This window comes from Salvelinus sp. IW2-2015, linkage group LG26 (assembly GCF_002910315.2).
Source record: "Salvelinus sp. IW2-2015 linkage group LG26, ASM291031v2, whole genome shotgun sequence".
In the NCBI taxonomy this organism is placed as follows: Eukaryota; Metazoa; Chordata; class Actinopteri; order Salmoniformes; family Salmonidae; genus Salvelinus; species Salvelinus sp. IW2-2015.
The window spans coordinates 9,992,326-10,012,842 of record NC_036866.1 but is presented as its reverse complement, the minus strand read 5'-3'; the positions used below and the strand labels follow the sequence as shown (position 1 = coordinate 10,012,842).

The 20,517-nt window shown below is 44.3% G+C and overlaps 1 protein-coding gene across 3 annotated transcripts in view; it reads right to left on the bottom strand.

Moving 5' to 3' along the window:
• Positions 1-20,517, bottom strand: part of arid3a (AT-rich interactive domain 3A) — an 83,762-nt gene that overhangs the window by 19,119 nt on the left and 44,126 nt on the right. For 2 of the 3 annotated variants that reach the window (XM_070435094.1, XM_070435093.1), the window contains 3 exons: positions 12,570-13,291; positions 11,427-11,709; positions 9,011-9,259 (listed from right to left, as the gene is read on the bottom strand). In XM_070435094.1, coding sequence (XP_070291195.1) covers positions 9,011-9,259; positions 11,427-11,709; positions 12,570-12,910 — 873 coding nt within the window. In that variant the 5' untranslated portion in view covers positions 12,911-13,291. The remainder of the gene's footprint in view (positions 1-9,010; positions 9,260-11,426; positions 11,710-12,569; positions 13,292-20,517) is intronic. The other variant, XM_023971385.2, reaches the window with a different exon arrangement.

Sequence of the window (20,517 nt, the reverse complement as noted above, 5' to 3'; positions counted from 1 at the left end):
TACATTTTGGGCCACGTTAGTTAAGCAACATCGCCTCTTCTCTCTCTCTCTCTCTCTCTCTCTCTCTCTCTCTCTCTCTCTCTCTCTCTCTCTCTCTCTCATCTTTCTCTCTCTCTCTCTCTCTCTCTCTCTCTCTCTCTCTCTCCTCTCTCTCTCTCTCTCTCTCCTCTCTCTCTCTCTCTCTCTCTCTCTCTCTCTCTCTCTCTCTCTCTCTCTCTCTCTCTCTCTCTCTCTCTCTCTCTCTCTCTCTCTCTCTCTCTCTCTCTCTCTCATTGCACAGTGTGACATGTAATATTCGTAAAATACTGAATCCGACATATAGTTTGGAAGACCTTTAACCAGGGTCAACAAGATTAGTGATACCCTCCCTGACAAGCAGTATCAATCTACTTAGGTAAAGCCAGAGAGCTATAAATGGTTGACGTTCCTGACACAAGGTAGGAGAGGAACCCACCAATCAGGTTCCCTTCCCCACCTCGCTCTCCTATCAACCACCAGTTCCTTTAGTTGGCCCCTTCTCTCTTGTATTACTGGATACAGCTGATCCTTTTCACGTGAACCTCTTAGAGACCCCCGCCACACACCCCTCTAACCCCCTCATTCTAACTCCCACCTACACACCCCACTAACCCCCACACACCCTCTAACCCCTCATTCTAACTCCTACCTGCACCCCCCCCCCCTAACCCCCTCATTTTACCCCCCCCAATCACTATGGCAGAAACACATCTGTTTATCTGGGACGGGTGGGGTTTGGGGCTACAGGTTTCACATCAACTTAAATCTATAGTACACACACTGATAGGGCGTCGACCGTCTCCTTGTGTGCGACTGTCTCACAAAGAGCTGTGTCAATGAACAAAACGTTGGCAGTGAGCATAAACCTCGTTACATACATGCCACTACTGAGGAGTTTTACGTGTTCTGAGTGATAGAAAAGCAGGCAGGCGTTTTAGAGTGAACTTAAGAAGCAGGGAGTTTCAGTGTGAGCAGGTTTCCTGCCAGCACAGATTTCATTAGATCCACCCAGAATGTTACAATGTGAAAAGGCCAACAGATAGTCAAAGAGACTACTTCAATGCATTGCCTGTGTGAGCTGCATAAAACGTTGAGCAAGCTTTGTTCAGGCTGCTGTTTATGACTTCATGTTTTTTTTTCGTGTCTCGTGGATCATTGATACAGATCAGCAACGTATTCATTTCTGAATGCTTTAACTATGCAGGTCAAGCTTGTTGTTTTCCTGTTGGCACACACACAGGAGGGCAGTGGGGGAGGGGAGAGAGAGGCCAGGAGGGGGATGGGAGGAAGCGAGCATGCAGCTTGACTTCACCGGTGTGAGGGGGTGCTGTATATGGATTGTGAACCTGGGCACATGATCTCTCTTATTCAAATAGTGTATAGTTCCTAGCTGTGTCTCTCCCATGCTAGTTTGCTGCATTTTCACACGCTTATCAAGTGAACAAGGACAATTCAACAACAAAATGTGGCGCAGACTGCTCCCTTTGACTCATTATCACACTCATACTTTGATTTCCAACTCAAAGAGATATAAAACCACAGCTACACCTAAGAAACCACAGTAATGGCAAAGCATCGCAGTGAGGAGAGGTATCTAGCTCCTGCTATGCTGGCTGACTTTGCTAGCTTACTAAATATGTATTGAATTAAAGGAGCAACTGTTCAGAATTTTTCATTTGTGATTAGTGTGTAGAAACAGATAAGCCATGATTTGTGTCGAGCATTATACCACGCGGTTACCATATATGTTTCACAACCAACAGCCTACATTTCTTTATTAGAAGAAATTGCTCATAATGCTAATTAGGTCCACATTATCGGAATTGGCTAGATTTATCGCAGCAAGCAATTTCACTGCTTGCCTTCTTGAGAAGATTTCCACTCAAGAGGAAAATAATGTTAAACTTTCAATAAGCTGTAGGAACAGGAACTGGAGACTACATAATACACTGAACAAGCTCAAGAAGAGGGAACCAGCAAAGTACACTGTAGTTTAAAAAAAAGTAAAGTTTAAAGTATGTAGTATGTAAATAAAATAAACCCCAACCTCTACTTTTTTTTGTAAATGGTTGTTTCCCTTTTGTAGTGTGAAGACATTAGCACAGTAAGAAAGAACACGGTTCACACCTGTGGATGGTCAATGAATGAATAGCAAGAGCAGTTCCACTCTCTGTTTGAATGAGCCTGAAACTAGTCTGACAAAAAAATGTTATATTTTTGTCTTCCCTGTCTGTCTCTACCCTCTTTCTTCACCCCATACATCATACTGTTGTAACACATTACCAACCGTCACACCACAACCAGTTAGCTATTCGACATTTAAAATAACGGAGAAAATGTTCTGAATTTTTATTTGAGATTTATCTGTTTCTACACACCAATCACTTAAATCCACAACACGCCTCATTTTAATGAGAATACATAAACCTCCTCACAGACATTTTGTCTTGTTTACAAACATGAAAACAAATTCAGCCTTTCTACATTTACATTTTAGCAGACACACTTTTCCAGAGCAACTAGGGTTAAGTGCCTTGCTCAGGGGCACACAGCTTAACCACTAGGCTACCTGAGCACTATACCTAGAGACAGAACCACTGTTGAACATGGCACAACACATTTAAAAAAGGTGCACTATGTAGAAATCGCTCCCCCATTTCCTGGTTGCTAAAATTCAAATATTTCACGTAATTTTAGTTTATGTGACAAACAAGCAAAACAAGTATAGTGTAGAGAATCATTGTACCATCTAAACAGCTGTGAAATATCTTTTCAACAACCAAAAATATTGTACTTTCAGCTGGTGTACAAAACCGAAAGTAAAAGAATCAAAAACTTAACGTAAGAATGGGAAGCTTCATAGACTAGCTTTCAGAATGACAGATCTATAACTCACATTTCTATGTGAATTTGGTTGGGTCGCCCACAAAGTTACACATCCTGACTGAATTCCTGACTTCATAATCCAAGATTCACCTAATGGATAGTGGGTTGGGACAGTATCAAAGGATTTAGACGCAAGCAAATACTCAGAGAAGCAAAAACAAAGCTGTTCCTCCCAGTGAGTATTGCAGCATTTTCTATGAACTGAAGAGAGATTGGAGAGGATTGTAAAAAAAATAACAACGAACTGCTATGCTTGGATTAAGAGTAATATGGTGATACACAATGCAAAGGGTAGCATAGCAAGTGTAATATGTTTGAATTCTGTCAATTAATGGAGTCAATGAAGGAATCCTGCATAGGGCCAACGTCAAAGTAATAATCATGTCTTTCATTGGATATATTTACAGTTGATGTGAAAATAGAGTGAACACCACTTGACGATACATGACATGGAAATAGAATGAACACTATTCAATGACACATGTATCCCGTTCCCACTAACCTCAGCTGTTCTTACAGTACATACAGCCTGTATAGACTTTAAGAAGAATGTGGAACAGTTGGCAGCTTGTGAGAGCGTCTAGATTGCTAACTGTATGACGATGTATTAAGGGCCTAACCTAACTACACAGTCTAATGAATAGTATCAAGTTTATAAATGCCAAAGAAGGTAGGGCGGAACTTTGAGCAAGCTGCAGTTTCACATGTGAGCAATGTGAGTGGATGGGGAAATGTTTGATTGGCACGAACAAGAACAGACTCTAAGAAGACAACATCACCTAACCAAACAAACTGGTCCCAGTGCCTGCGTTACCAAACAGGACCGGCAGACAATCTGAAGGGAACAGAAGACATGTCTGGCGAGAAAGGCTCTGGTTGTTAGCAGAGTATCAATCAGAATGATTGATGACCTTGGCTATGAGGGTGATGGATAACGACAGCCCAGGTCACGCCACCCTCAGCAGCACTTTCCATGTGGCTCTTTAGGGAAGGAGATGTCCTGGTCAGTTGTCACTAGTTACCAGAGCCACAAAGTCAAAATTGGCTATATCGCATAAATTCATGAAATGGTCTTCATTTAATGTTATGGTTAGGCATAAGGTTAGCAGTGTGGTTAAGGTTAAGTTTAAAACCAGATTTTAATTAAGATAATTGTCAAAATAGGTGGGGTTTAGCCATCATTTTGTGGCTGTGGTAACTAGTGACATCTGCCCTGGTCGTGTTGGCCGGGCCATCCAGATCAATAGGTTGGATGGGTAAAACGTTTAACCTCTGCTGACACTTGATCATAGGGAGCGAACAATTGGTCCAGCCAGCGTCGTAAGGGTTTGGCCGGTGTAGGCCGTCATTGTAAATAAGAATTTGTTCTTAACTGACTTGCCTAGTTAAATAATGGTTAAATATATATATTTTTTAAATAAAATAAAACTGTCCTCTCCTTGTCAGCTGCCATGTTGTGGGACCTACCTGAATTTGTCGAATAGAAACACATTTTTTCATTGCAAAACATTTTCAGTTTGCAGTAAATGGCAGTAAATGTTTTGCAACAGAATCAGCGTAATGAATACACCCCAGGGGGAGTCATGACAATGCCCACTGTTGTGACTTGAATCCTAACCATCTTTCAGAAGTGGATGGGATCAAAACAAGGTGTGGCTGGTTAATCTCACACATCATTCTTTGTATGACGGTCAAGCTTATAATGGCTATTGAATTGTACATTTACATTTTCCCCAACTGACATTTTCCCCAATCTATTTCAAATAAGGTGGATTCAGAAATACCAGGTAGTGTGAAACATATCTGTGTCTGATCTATTTCCCATTGAATTCTTAAAGAATGCAACCTTTTAATGCCCAAGGCTGATGGAGCACTGTTTCAAGGTATTTCAAGGCGACAGAGCACAAACATGGTCTTTGTAAGGATATGGATGTTTCTATAGATTACTTATTTCAAAGACGTCATAACTTTGTTTGTTGACACTTCAAACGTAACCATTCAATAGTAATCGCATTTTTACCAGAGTATTTTGGCACAAGGTTACATTCTAGTCTTTCATACCGTAAGAAGCTTGAGCCTTGTATAGAAATGTACAGATTAGACACGACAAACGACGCAGGTCATCCACAAAGAAAGATATATGGTTTGAGAGGCTGGACTCATAAAGCAAATGCATGTAGTATAATCTCAATCCACTCCCTGACAATGTATTAGTTGACAAGTCACGGTTAAATCAAATCACTTTCTGAATAAATACAAAGCTAGGTTTTCCCAGATAACTAAAGACACTGTGTAGATGCCTTGAAACTATACAAAAAAGGCCAAATGCCGAAATGGGAACTGCTGACCTTTATGCAATCATTGTTTACATTCCTGCTACTAGCTACCCCCTTTCAAAACCATATTGAGTGCCTGCCAATTTCCAGAATCCCCTTGGCTGCACAGTTCTTACATCAGCTGCAAAGCAACTAGATACTGGACACTTTTAAACACTCCACTTCACAGCCAAAAGCCAGTATTCACTACACTTGTACTGCTTGGCTGCTGTTCAAACTGCTCTCTCCCTCGCTCCCCCCCCCACACCCTTTAGTTACATCCCTCTGTTTCTCCTTGACTCAACAGGAAGACTTTAATAGGTCTTCCAATGCCATTGTTTGTTTTGTTTAAGCCGTTGTTTTTATGGAATGCCTAGTTCCATTAACCCTGTTCTTTCTTTGTGTTAAAACAAAGTCTGTCACACACCCAAAGGTTCCCCAGGGCACTTCATGGACGATAGTTTGACGACAGAATTTTTCAACAGGCCTTCAGCATATCCTCTAATGGTCTGCCGTGCACTGCACACAAATGATTGGGTCACACAAATAAATGCTGTGAGAACTGGATGTAATACATCACTGACTTTGCTTAAGTCTGGATTTTATTCATTTACAGTGTCCTCCGTAATTATTGTGACAGTGAAGCATTTTTTATTATTTTGGCTCTATACTTCAAAAGTTGGGATTTTAAATCGAACAAAAATCAAAAAAGCATTCAGAACTTTTACTCAAAAAAACAGTTTTTGCTTTGTCATTATAGGTTATTATGTGTAGATTGATGAGGGAAAAAACTATTTAATCAATTTTAGAATTAGGCTGTAACGTAACAAAATGTGGAAAAAGTCAAGGGGTCTGAAAACTTTCAGAATCCACTGTATAGGTTACAAATTTCAGGAGTGAACATCAAGGAATGCCATCGATATAGGAGTAGTATCAGCAGAATCACGCTGGCGAGCAATCCCAATAAGTGTCACTTTGTGGCATTGGCTCCAATTCATCCTTCATTTCCTGGAGTCACCGCCCTTCCCCCATTCCGTGTGTTGGTGCGTGCAAACCAATATTTAATGCCAACTCCCTGATAATAATGAGTGCAATACATTTTAAACATATACTCTATTTACTGTCCATCTGTGTTACATCTGCCCTGCTGTTTGTATTTAAAAAACAGGACAGGGTACATCAAAGTCTTTTCTGCTTTTGGAGTTTTATAGCCGGAGGATGAATGTGTAATGAAAGGAGAAGGGGTAGGCAATGGACAGTGGGGAGGTCAACACTCTCTGCCTCATTTGTGGATGAGCAACAGATTCCCCTTCAACAAAATGACTGTTGTGGTTAGTCAACTTCAGGAAAGAGGAACATGGTAATTGTCATCCTAAAAGGCCCAAAATTGGAGGTTTTGTCTGGAATTGTGCTATAAAAGTAGGGGCCTGGTGGATTGTCAATTAAGATGCAATTTTTTTACTGGAGTATTTCTCTGTATTTAAAAACAGCTTGCAATTTATTTTCTCACATTTTTGGAGTTGTGCATGTTTGTTACAGAGGTCTGAATGCACGGCATGCTGTGATAATAATTAGTACATGTTTCAAGGTGTTAAAACAAAATACAAGAGGTGAATATGTAAGTCTACACGCTAGCTGCATGGTTAATGAGCTGCAGGGTTAATGAGCTGCAGGGGGTAAAGCCAGTTCTGAACACAACAAACAAGACTGTAAGTTAAACATGGGAGGTAAAACATAGAGTGTACCCTCTGGTGATTGAGCACCAAGCTGCTTCTGAAATGGCACCGTATTCCCTACACAGTGCACTACTTTCTGGCCAAAAGTGCACTACACACACACACACAGACACAGACACAGACACAGACACAGACACACACACAAATAAAACATCACAAATAGGAAATAGGGTGACATTTTGGACAGTGGAAGTAGGCTAGCCCAGAAAGCACCAGATTCTCGTGCCATGTTATTGTGATAACGAACAGGTATGATGACCTCTGCCTTATCAGATGTTGAACTGTAACAGATACATGTAGGCCTACAGGTTGGGAGAGAAAAAAGAAAAAGATCCTCCCTCATGTGTTTGATGGAGTAAACAACAGTGAATGGAAAGAGGTCCGGGTAGTAATAAAAGAAGTGCTGCCATAACAAAATATCAGGGGGCAGGTGTATGTACAGGCGCCAGGGGGTAGGGATGGGTGTCACTAAAATAACACAGCTCAAATGGCACTCTACCAGGGGCAAATCAGTTTCGTTGGCAAAAAAGTATCCACTGCTGGTATAATTTGATATCCACCCAACGAATCCTTTTTGTAATTCAGCTGCCTCCTTATGCCGGCGGCAGATATCTTCTATCAGAGGCTACTGGCAACCTGCCTCGCCTCAAAATTTTGATTAATTGATGACCACATTTTTAATCAGACCTCCGTCCCCACCACATGGGGGCTAATTTAGTCTGACCTTTCCACAGCCAAGATGATACACTCCTAGGCTGCATGGCCAGGTTTGGCTAAAGGCAACTATACACTGGCTGTCATCTAGCACTTACCTGAATGTCTAGTTTTTAATGCAGGGCTAACATTTCTGTTTGGAATGGTTCCAACTGACAGACTGATAGAGACGTGCAACTAGTCTGAGAGGGTCTGGGTCCTGAATGGCCAGATTAGCACTCTCCCTCAGGCACATTCCAACTGCCTCCACCCACCTGCCCAAAATAAATGGTACGGTCTTAACCCCTTCCTCCCCATGGAGAAGCACACGCCAGACCATCACAGCACTTCTACTCAGCTACTATCAACAAGAAAATACATTTAACATGTGTTTGTATAACATAAAAATGAAGGTGGAAAATACATAAAGTTTGAGTTCATGTTCCTTACAGAGTTCCGTGTGGGGGGGAATTATGCAGAGAAATAAACTGAATTCCGCAGTGAGTCATTAACATTGGATTGCGTAACATTATCTGAATGGACAAGGTACTAGTACAGGAACTATTTTTTATTTATTTTTCCTTTATTTAACTAGGCAAGTCAGTTGAGAACAAATTCTTATTTTCAATGACAGCCTAGGAACAGTGGGTTCTGCCTTGTTCAGGGCCAGAATTACAGAATTTTACCTTGACAGCTCAGGGATTTGATCTTGCAACATTTCAGTTACTAGTCCAACACTCTAATCACTAGGCTACCTGCTGCCCAGTTATTAATTATATAACTGTCAACAATATAATATAGATTCTGGGGTAACCATGATATAACTCAGATTGTTACGGCAACGCTGACATGTCATGATAACATGTGGTAGAACATTCTAGAACTGTCACGGCCGTTAACAGAAGAAGAGGACCAAGGTGCAGCGTGGTGTACGTACATTTTTCCTTTTATTTATAAAAATGACGCCGGACAAAAAAATAAACACTACAAAAACAAACCGTGAAGCTTAAGGCTATGTGCCATCAAACAAAGTTACCTTCCCACAAACACAGGTGAGAAAAAGGGCAGCCTAAGTATGGTTCTCAATCAGAGACAACGACAGACAGAACCACACCCGGCCAAACACAAAGAAATAGAAAACATAGAACATAGAATACCCACCCCAACTCATGCCCTGACCAAACCAAAATAGAGACATAAAAAGGATCTCTAAGGTCAGGGCGTGACAGTACCCCCCCCCCCAAAGGTGTGGACTCCGACCACAAAACCTAAACCTATAGGGGAGGGTCTGGGTGGGCATCTATCCGCGGTGGCAGCTCAGATGCGGGACGCAGACCCCACTCCATCACTGGCTCACCCCACCTTGGTGGCACCTCTGGTGCGGGGACCCTCGTCGTCGACCCCGGACTGGGGACCCTCGTAGCGGGCTCCGGACTGGAGACCATCGCTGGAGGCTCCGGACTGGAGGCCGTCGCTGGAGGCTCCGGACTTGAGGCCTGAAGGCCATGGAGGCCATGACTCTTCACTGGAGGCTTCTTGCCATGGATCATCACTGGAGGGAGGAGACGTATGGGCAGTCTGGTACGTTGAGCTGTCACAGAGCTCACCAGGCTGGGGAGACATACAGGAGGATTAGTTCTAAGCGCAGGCACAGGACTCACCAGGCTGGAGAGACATACAGGAGGCCCTGTCCTTCTGGGGACAGGCACAGGATACACTGGGCCGTGGAGGCGCACTGGAGGTCTTGAGCGTAGAGCCTGCACAACCCGACCTGGCTGGATGGTTATTTTCGCCATGCAGATGCGAGGTGCTGGCACAGGACGCACTGGGCTGTGCAGACGCACCGGAGACACAGTGCGCAGAGCCGGCGCATGATATCCTGGGCCGTAGAGACGTACTGGCGGCCAGATGTGCTGAGCCGGCACTCTCCGACCTGGCTGGATGCCCACTCTAGCCCTGCCGATTCGGGGAGCTGGAAGGTAGCGCACCGGGCTGTGCACGCGCACTGGAGACACCGTGCGCTCCACCGCATAACACGGTGCCTGACCAGTACGACGCTCGCCACGGTAAGCATGGGGAGTTGGCTCAGGTCTCCAACCTGACTCAGCCACTGGAGGCTTCTTGCCATGGATCATCACTGGAGTCTTCGTGCCATGGATCATCACTGGAGGCTTCTTGCCATGGATCATCACTGGAGGCTTCGTGCCATGGATCATCACTGGAGGCTTCGTGCCATGGATCGTACCATGGATCAAAATTGTGCCCCCCCCCCCCCCAAATTTTTTTTGGAGCTGCCTCTCGGGCTTCCTTGCTAGCCGTGTTCCTTCGTAACGCTGCCGCTCTGCTCTTGCTGCCTCCAGTTCCTCCCGTGGACGGCGATACTCCCCAGCCTGCCTCCAGGGTCCCTTACCGTCCAGGATCTCCTCCCAAGTCCATGAATCCTGGACACGCTGCTCCTCCTTACCACGCTGCTCTTATACACATCTAGATGTGTATAAGAGACAGCTGTAGTCCTGGACACGCTGCTCCTCCTTACCACGCTGCTTGGTCCGTTGTTGGTGGGAAGTTCTGTCACGGCCGTTAAGAGAAGAAGAGAACCAAGGTGCAGCGTGGTGAGCGTACATTTTTCCTTTTATTTATAAAAATGACGCCGAACAAAACAATAAACACTACAAAAACAAACCGTGAAGCTTAAGGCTATGTGCCATTAACCAAAGTTAACTTCCCACAAACACAGGTGGGAAAAAGGGGAGCCTAAGTATGGTTCTCAGAGACAACGACAGACAGCTGCCTCTGATTGAGAACCACACCCGGCCAAACACAAAGAAATAGAAAACATAGAACATAGAATACCCACCCCAACTCACGCCCCGACCAAACCAAAATAGAGACATAAAAAGGATCTCTAAGGTCAGGGCGTGACAAGAACATTCCATACATTTTGCCTTGGATCTCTTAACACAGAGACCCATGTATTAAATTATTTCACCAAATACGCAAGTACCGAAATTATATTGTCATTATTACATAACTTCCGAAGTCTGTGTAAAAATGACAATATGTGTAGCAAACATTTAACTTGCATTTCCCTATTTTTCAAAAATACCCTGCGGCAGCATTTTACAGAGGCTGGCTTATGTAAAATGTGCATATAGCAGCTAGGTATATTTTACTTTGTTTTCACACAAGAGATATTATAATTTATGTTTAAATAATGCAATTCACATGTTTAACCTATACTTTTTCCACTTCTACCCTTTATCAATAGCTAACCTAACCTTTAGCATTAGCTACAATGGAAACATACATGTATGCAGTGTATTATGTTCTCTTCTTTCTGGTCCACCTCGACATAGCCCTATCGCTATGCTCGAACACAGCTTCTCACAACGGAAATACTTCACATAAAAACAATCCCACTGTATCTATACAACAATTTCAACAGGGTCTCCAAACCATATCAAAACCAATGCAGTGTTTACAGTAAATATGAGCCTGCTAAGGACGGTTAAAAGTAGACTCAGCAATATGACATCATACACAGCTAGGCGACATCCTGCTTACATCAACAGCATTCAAATTTCCTAAGACCCTTTCCAATGTGAGCATGCCTCAAGGGAGGGAGGTTTCAAATTGGAGAGCCGAACTGAAGAGCTAATAGTGGCATTCTTGGCAAATATTGTCTTCCGTTGATGTCTGGAAGCAGGAAGTCAACCCCGCTGTGGGTATACCTACCTACATGTACCTACCCACTATAACCACCCCCCCAGGGTCCTACCTGTCTAAACTGCTCTTCGTAAGTCCAGTCTCCGTGGTCCTGGCCTCCCAGCTGGCTGTGGGATCCGTGTGGGGGGAGGATGGCCATTCTGGGCTCCTGGTCCGGGCGGGTCCCGGTGCGGGGCCGGGCCTGCTTCAGCAGCTGGGAGTGGGCGTGCAGCTGGCGGTGGGGCAGCAGCATGGCCAGCGCCTCCCGGCCCGTGGGAAGCCCCTCGTCCACCAGCTCGTCCTCATAGTCCTCCTCCATCTCCCCCTCAAAGTCCTCCTCATCCCACTTCTGCTTTCTGCAGCCGAGAGAAAGAGCCATGCCAGCCACGTTACAACACCGTACACATACTGGTATATACCAATGTACTGGTGTTTGGGTGACTTGGAATGATCTCCAAAAGTCCTTGAAGGATTTGGTGCCTCTAGGGCAATTCAGGCATATGTTAGAGGGCCTTTTTACGAAAGAATGTGTTTGTTTCATATTATTGTGTTTTGATTTTCATGTTTTGCGTTTGCTTTCATATAGTGTGTAATTGATGAGTATATTGATATGTATTGTGTAATTGATGAGTATATAGATATGTATTGTGTAATTGATGAGTATATAGATATGTATTGTGTAATTGATGAGTATATAGATATATATTGTGTAATTGATGAGTATATAGATATGTATTGTGTAAATGATGAGTATATAGATATGTATTGGGTAATTGTTGTTTATTGATGTGTTGGACATGGTCGTCATTGTAAATAGGAATTTGTTCTTAATTGACTGACCTGTATAAATAAAAGGTAAAACATTTAAATAAAACTTGTGTAAGCACTCGTGTAATCACGAGGGCAATAATTATTTTGATCGAAAGCCAGCTAACACACGATTGAAACTTTAAAAAGGTGTTGCGTGACAGTATATAGGCTAGGCTAAATGGTAAAGATTGGGAACATTTTAATAAACTTACAAAGGTCAAACAAAACCCTAGACCAGAGCAAAGCACCCAGTCAGACATTCAAGGTTAGTCATTTAGCAGACACTCTTATCCAGAGTGATTTATTAGGGTTAAGTGCCTTGCTCAAGGCTTGGGGATTCAAACTAGCGACCTATCGGATACTGGCCCGGTATAAGCATGTATAAGCATGAGGCAGTCCTACTCACATCATCTCCTCTTCCTCAGAGCCCATCATATCTTTGTACTGTTCCCCTTCCTCCTCCTCGTCATCATCCTCTTCTTCCTCGTCCTCTCCCCCGCTGCTGCGCTCTGACATGGGGCTGTCTGAGGCCCTCTGCAACCCGGCCGCCACCGCCCTCATGGCTGCCAGGGCCGCCATCTGGGCGTGCTCTGACTCCGGGGCGGGGCTTCCCATCAGCTGGTCCCCAACGCCAGCGGTGGTCCGGCCGCGAGCGCCGTCCTGCTGCAGCTGCTGTTGCTCCAGTTCCATCAGCAACTTGGCCCTCTGCTGCCTGTGCAGGTTCTCCATCACGGCTTGAAGCTTCATCTCAAGGGAAAGTGTTGCACCGGCCGGGGGTCTCCTTCCCCTCCTCCCCCTGAATAGCTCCAGTCACAGGGGCTGGTGGGGGCTGCCGCCTCGCTAAGTCCTGATGCTGAGGGCCTGGATGAAATGCCTGACCAGCTAACTCAGCGGCAGGAGCGTTCTCTTGACGGGTAGGTAAGTTAGGTCCTCGAAGAGCGGGAGGGGTTCTTAGAGCAATGAAACATTCACTCGGACACTGTCCACAGCCAGAAGTCTCTAGTACTGTTTCTCTGTGCAGGGAAGGGAAGGCCAGTGGAGAGTCCCTGTGAGCGCCGTACTTAGGCACTAGCGGCTGAAGTGGTGGAGATCTCTATGTGGACCACACCGTAATGGCTTTACCAGGGCCTGTGGGAAAGAGACGAACGTGAGAAAAAGATCTAGCCACTGCTTCAACATTGTTTCTCATGTTGGTTAGCCAATATGGTTGGTTGGTTGCAGACAGTCTACATGCTGGTTTCAGTTGATGTGTCAAATTCAAAAAGTATTCAAAGAGAAAGTAAAAATAGTAACAAGTGTGTTACATAGATAAACTATTTTCTATATTTCCCTCACTATATATTTCCCTTCCCTGGCTTCTAGCCAATCTATCTATGGGTAGCAGGGTTGACAAGTTATTTGTATTTATTATGGATCCCCATTAGCGAATCCAAGATGGCGTAGCAGTCGGATGTGTCTTTGTCCTGTCTGTCCCGTGTAAATAGTATTCGTATTTTTCGTATACATTTCGTATATATTTTTAAGTTTTCACTTCATCTAGGACTGAATACCTTTAATTCGCGCCTACAATGAGTTGACGGATGCGATTGTTGTTATAGTGGAGCTTAGGGTGAGAGAGACGTACCGCCGACAGGAAGCTGCAGAGATGCTACTATCATATGTTAGTGGGTTGGAGAGGATTTAGGACGTACATGCCTTTCAGCGCGCGTTATCGCCTTTCATGCCCTAACCTGGATACAGATCAGACAGTCTAATACGGGGCATTATTAGCTAGTCTGAATAGCGTTAGGTGATTGTTACCAGAGCATATCGGGACTGCTTTTTCTACCACATCACCGGATTTGACGCAAGCTTTGGACAATTACACCGTATTATCACAGCTACTAGTAGTGAACCGAGTGGCTATACTATGGCTAACACTCTTGTCCGAAGCAAGCACCAGTTAGCCTTGAGCTAGCCTCGAGCTAGGCCATCTGCGCTAGCCGAAGAGTCTACAGCGAATTCTTGGGCTACAATACCTCTTTTGCCAATTGGACTGGACTTTTTTTTGCCCGACAGAGCCCTGCCAATCCATCACAACTGGTCTAAATCAGCTACAAGCTAATTTAGCCATTTTTTTTTGCCGCTGCTAGTAGCTTTTACCTTCTGCACAGACACAAGCCCTGTTATTAGCCTGGATATTCTCACCAATTTACCAGCATCGACTGTCTTGCGACAAACGCGGATTCTGCCGTAATCTGAGCCATTACTTCTGATCCTCAGCAGCTTGCAGCTACAGCGGCAGTTAGCGCCACTGCCGAAGCTAGCACCAGTTAGCACACAATTTCTACAATTTCACAACTCTCTTTCGCCATTCAGCTTGGATTCTTCTGGATTCTCTGTCGACACGACACTCGTTTGAGCAGACCCCTCGTCTGAGCAGACCACCCCGGGTACTAACTTTAAACGCCGCGTGCTACTTAGTGGAGGCCTCTGCTCCATCTCGGCTGCCCCTGGACACTATGATCACTTGGCTACATAGCTGATGCGCATGCTTGACTGTCAATTAATTACGGTACTCCATTCTCGTTTATTTGTGTTTTATCTGTGGCTCTGTGCTTTTATCAAGAGTTCTGTGTGTAGTTAATCCGCTCACTCTCTTCTGCCTAGGCGTCGCATTTTACCTGTTGTTGCTGTGTTAGACTAGCACCCTGTTATTGCTGCTGTTTATCTTACCTGTTGTTTTAGCTAGCTCTCCCAATCAAGACCTGCAATCACTTTATGCTTATTGTGATGTCTCTTCAAATATCAATATGCCTTGCATACTGTTGTTCAGGTAGTTTTTCATTATCATTGTTTTGGTTTGCAATGGACCCTGTAGTTCCACTCTCGTACCTCTGATACCCCTTTGTCCCCCCCCCACACATGCGGTGACCTCCATTGAGAAAGCATGTCCAGAGATACAACCTCTCTTATCATACACCAGTGCCTGGGCTTGCTCCGCTGTACCCGCGCCCCTCCATACCCCTGTCTGCACATTATGCCCAGAATCTATTCTACACGCCATAAATCTGCTCCTTTTATTTCTTTGTCCTCACAGCTCTAGGCGACCAGTTTTGATAGCCTTTAGCCGCACCTCATCCTACTTATCTCTGTTCTCGGGATGGTGAGGTAAACCCAGGCCCTGCATGTCCCCAGTCACCCTCATTTGTTGACTTCTGTGATCGAAAAAGCCTTGGCTCATGCATGTCAACATCAGAAGCTCCTCCCTAAGTTTGCCTTCTCACCGCTTTAGCACCACTCTGCCAATCCTGATGTCCTTCCGTGTCCGAATCTGGCTTAGGAAGGCCACCAAGAATTCTGAGATTTCCATACCCACTATATAACACTTTCCCGTCAAGATAGAACTGCCAAGGGGAGGAGGTGCAATCTACTGCGAGGATAGCCTGCAAAGTTCTGTCATACTTTCCAGGTCTTGCCCAAACAGTTCGAACTCTAATTTTAAAAATTAATCTCTCCAGAAATAAGTCCTCTCACTGTTGCCGTGCTGCTACCGACCCTCGACTCCCATGCTGTGCCCGTGACACCATCTGTGAATTGATCGCTCCCATTAGCTTCAGAGTATTTGTTCTGTTAGGTGACCTAAACTGGTATGCTTAACACCCCGGCAGTCCTACAATCCAAGCTTGTGCCCTCAATCTCACACAATATCATCAAGGAACCCACCAGTGTACAACCCTAAATCCGTAAACATGGGCACCTAATAGACATTTCCTGACCAACCTGCCCTCCAAATACACCTCTGCTGTCTTCAATCAAGATCTCAGCGATCACTGCCTCATTGCCTGTATCCGCACGGGTCGCGGTCAACGACCACACTCATCACTGTCAAACGCTCCCTAAAACACTTCTGCGAGCAGGCCTTCTAATCGACCTGGCCGGCGGGTACCCTGGAAGGATATTGACCTCATCCCGTCAGTTTGAGAATGCCTGGTCATTCTTTAAATGTTACTTCCTCACCATATTAGACAAGCATGCTCCGTTAAAAATGCAGAACCAAGAACAGATATAGCCTTGTTCACATCCAGACCTGACTGCCCTCGACCAGCACAAAAAACATCCTGTGGCGAACTGCAATAGCATCGAAGAGCCCCGCGATATGCAACTGTTCAGGGAAGTCAGGAACAATACACAGTCAGTCAGGAAAGACAAGGGCCAGCTTTTTCAAGCAGAAATTCGCATCCTGTAGCTCTAACTCCAAAAGTTCTGGGATACTGTAAAGTCCATGGAGAACAAGAGCACCTCCTCCCAGCTGCCCACTGCACTGAGGCTAGGTAACACGGTCACCACCGATAAATCCGTGATAATCGAAGACTTCAACAAGCATTTCTCAATGGCTGGCCATGCCTTCTCCTGGCGACTCCAACTTGGCCAACAGCCCCGCCCCCCCGCTGCTACTCGCCAAGCCTCCCCAGCTTCTCCTCTACCCAAATCCAGATAGCAGATGTTCTGAAAGAGCTGGAAAACCTGGACCCATACAAATCAGCTGGGCTTGACAATCTGGACCCCCTATTTCTGAAACTGTCCGCGCCATTGTCGCACCCCTATTACCAGCCTGTTCAACCTCTCCTTCGTATCATCTGAGATCCCCAAGGATTGGAAAGCTGCCGCGGTCATCCCCTCTTCAAAGGGGGAGACACCCTGGACCAAACTGTTACAGACCTATATCCATCCTGCCCTGCCTACTAAGGTCTTCGAAAGCCAAGTCAACAACAGATCACTGACCATCTCGAATCCCACCGTACCTTCTCCGCTGTGCAATCCGGTTTCCGAGCGGTCACGGGTGCACCTCAGCCACGCTCAAAGGTACTAAACGATATCATAACCGCCATCGATAAAAGACATTACTGTGCAGCCGTCTTCATCGACCTGGCCAAGGCTTTCGACTCTGTCAATCACCATATTCTTATCGAGAACTCAGTAGCCTCGGTTTTTCTAATGACTGCCTTGCCTGGTTCACCAACTACTTTGCAGACAGAGTTCAGTGTGTAAAATCGGAGGGCATGTTGTCCGGTCCTCTGGCAGTCTCTATGGGGTACCACAGGGTTCAATTCTCGGCCGACTCTTTTCTGTATACATAAATGATGTTGTCCTTGCTGCGGGCGATTCCCTGATCCACCTCTACGCAGACGACACATTCTATATACTTCCGGCCCTTCCTTGGACACTGTGCAATCTAACCTCACAAACGAGCTTCAATGCCATACAAACATCCTTCCGTGGCTCCAACTGCTCTTAAACGCTAGTAAACCAAATGCATGCTTTTCAACCGTTCGCTGCCTGCACCCGCACGCCCGACTAGCATCACCACCCTGGACGTTCCGACCTAGAATATGTGGACATCATAAGTACCTAGGTGTCTGGCTAGACTGCAAACTCTCCTTCCAGACTCATATCAAACATCTCCAATCCAAAATCAAATCAAGAATCGGCTTTCTTTTCCGCAACAAAGCCTCCTTCACTCACGCGCCAAACTTACCCTAGTAAAACTGACTATCCTACCGATCCTCGACTTCGGCGATGTCATCTACAAAATAGCTTCCAACACTCTACTCAGCAAACTGGATGCAGTTTATCACAGTGCCATTCGTTTTGTTACTAAAGCACCTTATACGACCACCACTGCGACCTGTATGCCCTAGTCGGCTGGCCCTCGCTACATGTTCGTCGTGTCAGACCCACTGGCTCCAGGTCATCTACAAGGCTATGCTAGGTAAAGTGCCGCCTTATCTAGTTCACTGGTCACGATGGCTACACCCACCCGCAGCAGCGCTCCAGCAGGGTATCTCACTGATCATCCCTAAAGCTAAAACCTCATTTGGACGCATTTCCTTCAGTTCTCGCTGCCTGCGACTGGAACGAATTGCAAAAATCTCTGAAGTTGGAGACTTTTATCTCCCTCAACAACTTTAAAAATCTGCTATCCGAGCAGCTAACCGATCGCTGCAGCTGTACATAGTCCATCTGTAAACTACCCCCAATTTACCTACCTCACCCCCATATGCTTTTATTTATTTACTTTTTGCTCTTTTGCACACCAGTATCTCTTCTTGCACATGATCATCTGATGATTTATCACTCCAGTGTTAATCTGCTAAATTGTAATTATTCGATTTATTGCCTACCTCATGCCTTTGCACACATTGTATATGATTCTCTTTTTTTCTACCATGTTATTGACTTGTTTATTGTTTACTCCATGTGTAACTCTGTGTTGCTGTTCACACTGCTATGCTCTTATCTTGGCCCGGTCGCAGTTGCAAATGAGAACTTGTTCTCAACTAGCCTACCTGGTTAAATAAAGGTGAAATAAAAAAAATAAAAAATAAAAGTGTGTGCCCACTAAGTATTATGCTCAACACACTCAGTTTTCCCAACAAAACACCAGAAAATAGCCAAAAAGAGTAGAACCAGCGAACTGCTTTCACACTATGATTTGACAATTAGATGTTCAATGTTTGTTCTGATTTAGATACATTTTTTAAGGAATAGTTTTACCATATTAAAATGTTACAGGGTTGACCTTAAACTTGAGGGACAAATGGGAATAATCATTAAATCACATTAAAAAAATATATACAAGGGCATTCATACCCCTTAACTTTTTTTTTTTACTCAAACCTTATTTCCTGCAATTCTATACATTATTCCATTGAGTGAAGGGAAAATGTTGAAGTTTTTAAGCTAATTTCCTGCAATTCTACACATTTTCCATGTCTTATGTTTGTTCAATCCTGAACGTTTTCTGTTTTTGTTTTGTTTTTTATTGGGGGGGGGTCTGTCTTGGCCCTGTTCTGGTTCCGGATCCAAATGAGTATGGCTGAGTTAGAGCATAGATGTATATGATCCATTTTTTTTACTGACTTGCCTAGTTAAATAAAGGTAAGAACAAATTCTTATTTTCAATGAAGGCCTAGGAACAGAACTGCCTTGTTCAGGGGCAGAACGACAGATTTGTACATTGTCAGCTTGGGGATTTGATATTGCAACCTTTCGTTTAGTAGTCCAACGCTCTAACCACTAGGCTACGCTGCCACCCGTGTCTAAAGAATGTAAAACGCACCCTATTCGTGGAACGACCCATAAGTCAGACATCTTTTTTTTCAGTCAGAAATGCAAATATAAGGGGGAAATCTATGGCACTCATGACTGAACAGCCCTGGTTTACATGACTACTATGCAATTTGTAGAAAATGTTGCTCAGAGCATGTTCTAGGATGACTTTTTGTACTATTCTCAAGTGACTCACACCACAGCAATTCATAAGAAGGCATGTCAAGCTTGGCATGACTGTAAGCTAGAAAGACCTAGCACATGCTATAAGGGGAAAGGTCTACATTTCGATTGAATAAGACCTGGGTCACATCTAGGTCAGAAAAAAGATAAGCTTAACACAGTGTTCTCGAATAAATAGCACACACTGACAGGGATATGAAGACACCTTCTCCAAGCAGGTGTTGAACAGACTAGGTTGCCTCTGAAATGACACCCTAGCTAGCCTATAACTATAATGCACTACTTTTGACCCTAGGCCTATGACTCCAGCCATGATAGTGTTCATGATGCTTCTCTACTCACTGGAAAAAACGGCACTGGCAAAAGAAAAACGGCACTGGAAAAACTTGTCACTTCCATGGGCTTGTGTTTCAGAAGACGTGCAAGAAATAACCACAAGATGAGCAGTTTTATTAGTAGAAGTGAGTCATTCAATATCGACTCACTCAATATGATTTTCTGGCACAGAGAGCAACTATGTCACTCCAGTTGTTGGATCCAAAATAGTAGCAATATGACATCATATCATATTGTATCAGCTTTTATTGCACTATGGTAACAAGACTATTGTCTGTTCATTGCAACCATAAAACAAGACATTTACATTTCAGCATATTCTGGTCTGTAAGATTACAGGCTATGGACCAAAAATGCTATGTTGATTTACATTTAAAATAATATCAAGTTAAACAGACATGTTGAATCATCCAACAGTCGGATGCATTGCACCATAATTATTTATCTTATGCCAATTTGCTGCACCCAATGTTTCACAATAAAATTTCATAAGCCAGTGATTAAGCTTCACGACAGTGGTTTTCAACAATGGTGCACAAAATGTGCTTCCCTATATATTCCATGACAGACAGACCATGGCAGAACAGCAAACTGGTTTCCTGTTCCTGAACAAAATACATTTAGTTGGGGGAGGTGTTTGTGGTTCCTCTGCTTCAAATGCCTTTTTTGGTGTCCAACACCTGTGATTTCCCACAGAAATGGCAAGATACAGCAAGGAATGAGGACTATGTGTTAGGTCATCG